Here is a 3,605-nt window from a genome sequence, read left to right as displayed (position 1 = left end):
GCAGCTTTTGATCCACGAGCTTTCTCTAGCTTCTTGTTAAAATTCTTGGTCCCCCTTTTTCTGAATTCTGAAGACCCCTATTTATAGTTTTAAAATAGAGGATTTGTGATTAGAAGAGGACTCCTTTCGGCCAATTAGATTTAAGTGACATGGCATATGGGCTTTATGGAGCGGGCCATAATTAAATTCATATTTATTGAATTTAAATAATTAACTCAATTATATTAATCCATAATATTTATTTGGACTAATATATTAATGAATTTAATATAATTCCAATCATTTTATAAATTTATATTTAATAAATTTTTAAATGATTACACATTCATCATTTCACAAGCTTTTATTAAGACAAGGTTTTAGGGATGAAATTGTAAGTTTTCTACTAGTATCTTTTATTCTTTACTTTTTCTTTTTGTCCAATAAACTACTCCCTGCTTAATTGATTTGTTAATTTATAGCAAATACCGCCTGGTTTCATGAAAGAAAACAAGAAGATGTTGGCCAAGACTTGCTTACTGAAATCGAATGTAGTTGGAATGTCATGGGAAACAAATATAGTGAGAAAAAGGTCAAATTACTTCATATGTGAAAGAGAGTGGACACAATTTGTGGTGCATCACCAACTGCAACTAGGTGATGTTTTGCTATTTTTTCTCATTCATAAATCCACATTTCAAGTGCTTGCCTATACTCAAAAAAGCCATAGGAACAACCAGCAATTTGAAGAACTCAGCACTTCTTCTGGAGAAAAACAGGACGTAATTGGAAGAAACTCTAAGAGAGTTAAAACAGAGCCAACAGGATCGTCGGGTAATGTTATGAATTTGGTTTGTTTAATCCAATGGATACAAACTACAATAGACAATTATTTACTACTTCCTCTGTCCAATTTTATATGAGTTTAACTTGGGAGTGAAAGACAGGTAATGTTGCTGAAAAGGAGGGCGTTGAGAGTGGAAACCAAGAAAATGGTCCAAAGAAGATTAGATTCAGTGTGGTGAACTTAAACAGCAATGATCCATACTATGAAATGGTTATAAAAAAGTCACACTCAAGTTTTATGGTAAACTTGAACAATTTCCATTCTCTTAAATTCTTTTATGCGTTTAGTTTCCTCTGAAAACATGTTTGATCAAATGTGTTTATTAGACTATACCAGTGGACTTCGTGAGATGGGCTGGCCTAATTGGCATGAAGAAAATGAATCTGGATAATGGGAAAGGCAAGGAGTGTGAAGTGTTTATAGAACGTAGACAAGGGTGTGTTCGCATAACACGTGGATGGCCTGAATTCAAGACTCATAACAAGATAACCACTGGTGAGACTTATCGCTTCAAGTTGATTTGGGGAAAAGGTAGTGCCAATAATGTTTTACAGGTTCAAAAGATCTACAAACCCCATTCCTTGCTCTAGCTACATGTATGTATGTAGTATGGTTTCTTTTGGTTGTATTTTGACATGGTCCTGCTAGGTAGTATGGTTTCTTTTGGTTGTGTATTTTGACATCGTCCTGCTAGGTAGAAGCGTTGTGGGTATAGTTCATATGATTATCTTCAATATCTTGCTTGTAAATTTAGTTCAATAGTTGTGGGTATAGTTCATATGATTATCTTCAATATCTTGCTTGTAAATTTAGTTCAATATCATGTTAAGGTTGTGGGTATCGTTCCTATGATTATCTTCAATATCTTGCTTGTAAATTTAGTTCAATATCATGTTAAGGTTGTGGGTATCGTTCATATGATTATCTTCAATATCTTGCTTGTAAATTTAGTTCAATATCATGTTAAAGTTGTGGGTATCGTTCATATGATTATCTTCAATATCTTGCTTGTAAATTTAGTTCAATATCATGTTAAGGTCGTGGGTATAGTTCATATGATTATCTTCAATAGCTTGCTTGTAAATTTAGTTCAATATCATGTTAAGGTTGTGGGTATCGTTCATATGATTATCTTCAATATCTTGCTTGTAAATTTAGTTCAATATCATGTTAAGGTTGTGGGTATCGTTCATATGATTATCTTCAATATCTTGCTTGTAAATTTAGTTCAATATCATGTTAAGGTTGTGGGTATCGTTCATATGATTATCTTCAATGTCTTGCTTGTAAATTTAGTTCAATATCATGTTAAGGTGCTGTTCCATTTGAACTTTGTTATTTGTCTTGAAAGAATCGAGTCTTTATCGGAAGGAACCTCTTTGCATATATAGATTCAAAGAAGAAACATTCAATCATGAATCCAAAAAAAATCCTGCTTGTTTCCAGGAGGCAGGGATTAAAGAATCTAATCCAAACCTTTTCCTTTGCACCTGAACTTTCATTGCATCTCTGCATCTTTGGTTAGTAGCAACAGAAACAAGAGGGCTATGTCAAAATGTAACTCAAAACATCTACTTAGACAATCAAAATTGATGTATCAATGGTCGTATTAATATGCCAATGGCTGATGAAGAATATTCTAATTGATTTACGTATCTGTGAAATCTCAAATAGTTGTATAAATGGGAAATGATGGACAATCAAATAAAAAACGCTGTGATTTAGTCGCAATACACATTCTAACGAACTCCAAAAATATATTTCGGTGGTCAGGTAAGTTTCGTCCATAGATTTGAATGACCAGCTAAGCTAAAAAACAAACAAACCATCTTTTACATATAACTACAATTGATATATAATTAGCAACTAAACTATAGTGTTTTCTTCTTACAACCATTTCAAAGTATGGATCTTTGTTGTTTATGTTGATCACACTGAATCTGGTAGTCTTTGGAAAATTTTCATCATTTCCTCCCTCAACTTCTTCCTCTTCTACAACACCTGTAAAGTGTAAAGAATAAGTTTCTTATTTTGGAGATTACTAGTAACACTTCCCTGACGATAAGTTTTGCTCCATTTTAATTTTCTTCAATTTTCTAGCGATTCCAACGTCATGTTCCTCTTCCGAGGAACTGCTGTGCTCCTGAAATTCTCCTTTGCCAGATGAGTTTTTGAAACTTTTCTGAGTGTAAGGCAGGACTTGGAACGTTGATTTATCAATGAGAAAAAAGATCAAAATGTCCCCTATCTCCAACTTATGATGCACCACAAATTGTGGCCAATCTCCTTCGCATATGAAGTAGTTGGATTAAATCTCATGATCTTTGATTCACACGACATTCCAACTACATTTGTTTTCAATAAGCAAGTCTTGGCCAGCATCTTCTTGTTTTCTTTGATGAAAACAGGCGGCATGAGCTAAAAAAAAATGAAATCAAATTATCAAGTTACACCATAGAAGAAAATAAAAAGATGTAATGAAAGGAAAAAGTATAGTAGACTCTATTTTACCTATGAAACCTTGTCTGAATAATTGTTTGCAAAAAGATGGATACTTATCTGTATCCACAACCATTTTCAGATTACAAGGTCTCAATTGAACGGATCGAGCAAACTTCAATAATACGAAACTGAAATGCTATTGCTTAAATATCATGAGAAATGATAGGAGAAAAATTGTGTCGAGGGAAAGAACTCCTAGAGTGTATTTTAGCAAATTCCCTATGTAATTAGTTAAGCTGTTAAGACTAACTAACACTATCAAGAAGTTAGTTACACA

General features: G+C 33.1%; 1 protein-coding gene and 1 pseudogene across 1 annotated transcript; one reads left to right on the top strand and one right to left on the bottom strand.

The window, feature by feature from the left end:
- Window positions 1–313: 313 nt before the first annotated feature.
- Window positions 314–1,416, top strand: LOC125819207 (putative B3 domain-containing protein REM15). Its single transcript, XM_049498682.1, has 4 exons — window positions 314–373; window positions 462–813; window positions 927–1,066; window positions 1,153–1,416. The coding sequence occupies exons 1-4, from the start codon at window positions 314–316 to the stop codon at window positions 1,414–1,416; spliced, it is 816 nt and encodes a 271-aa protein (XP_049354639.1).
- An 822-nt stretch (window positions 1,417–2,238) lies between these two features.
- On the bottom strand, window positions 2,239–3,401 carry LOC125819206 (uncharacterized; annotated as a pseudogene).
- Window positions 3,402–3,605: the final 204 nt, after the last annotated feature.

The sequence above is a fragment of the Solanum verrucosum genome, unplaced genomic scaffold, assembly GCF_900185275.1.
Source record: "Solanum verrucosum unplaced genomic scaffold, falcon-dt-bn FXZP01000320.1, whole genome shotgun sequence".
NCBI classification, from domain to species: domain Eukaryota; kingdom Viridiplantae; phylum Streptophyta; class Magnoliopsida; order Solanales; family Solanaceae; genus Solanum; species Solanum verrucosum.
This window is presented reverse-complemented; position numbering and strand designations above follow the sequence as displayed.

Coding starts and splice junctions, on each gene's coding strand:
- LOC125819207 (XM_049498682.1), top strand. CDS start 314: ATGATTACACATTCATCATTTCACAAGCTTTTATTAAGACAAGGTTTT. Junction 374..461: donor AAGGTTTTAGGGATGAAATT/GTAAGTTTTCTA, acceptor GTTAATTTATAG/CAAATACCGCCTGGTTTCAT. Junction 814..926: donor AGAGCCAACAGGATCGTCGG/GTAATGTTATGA, acceptor AGTGAAAGACAG/GTAATGTTGCTGAAAAGGAG.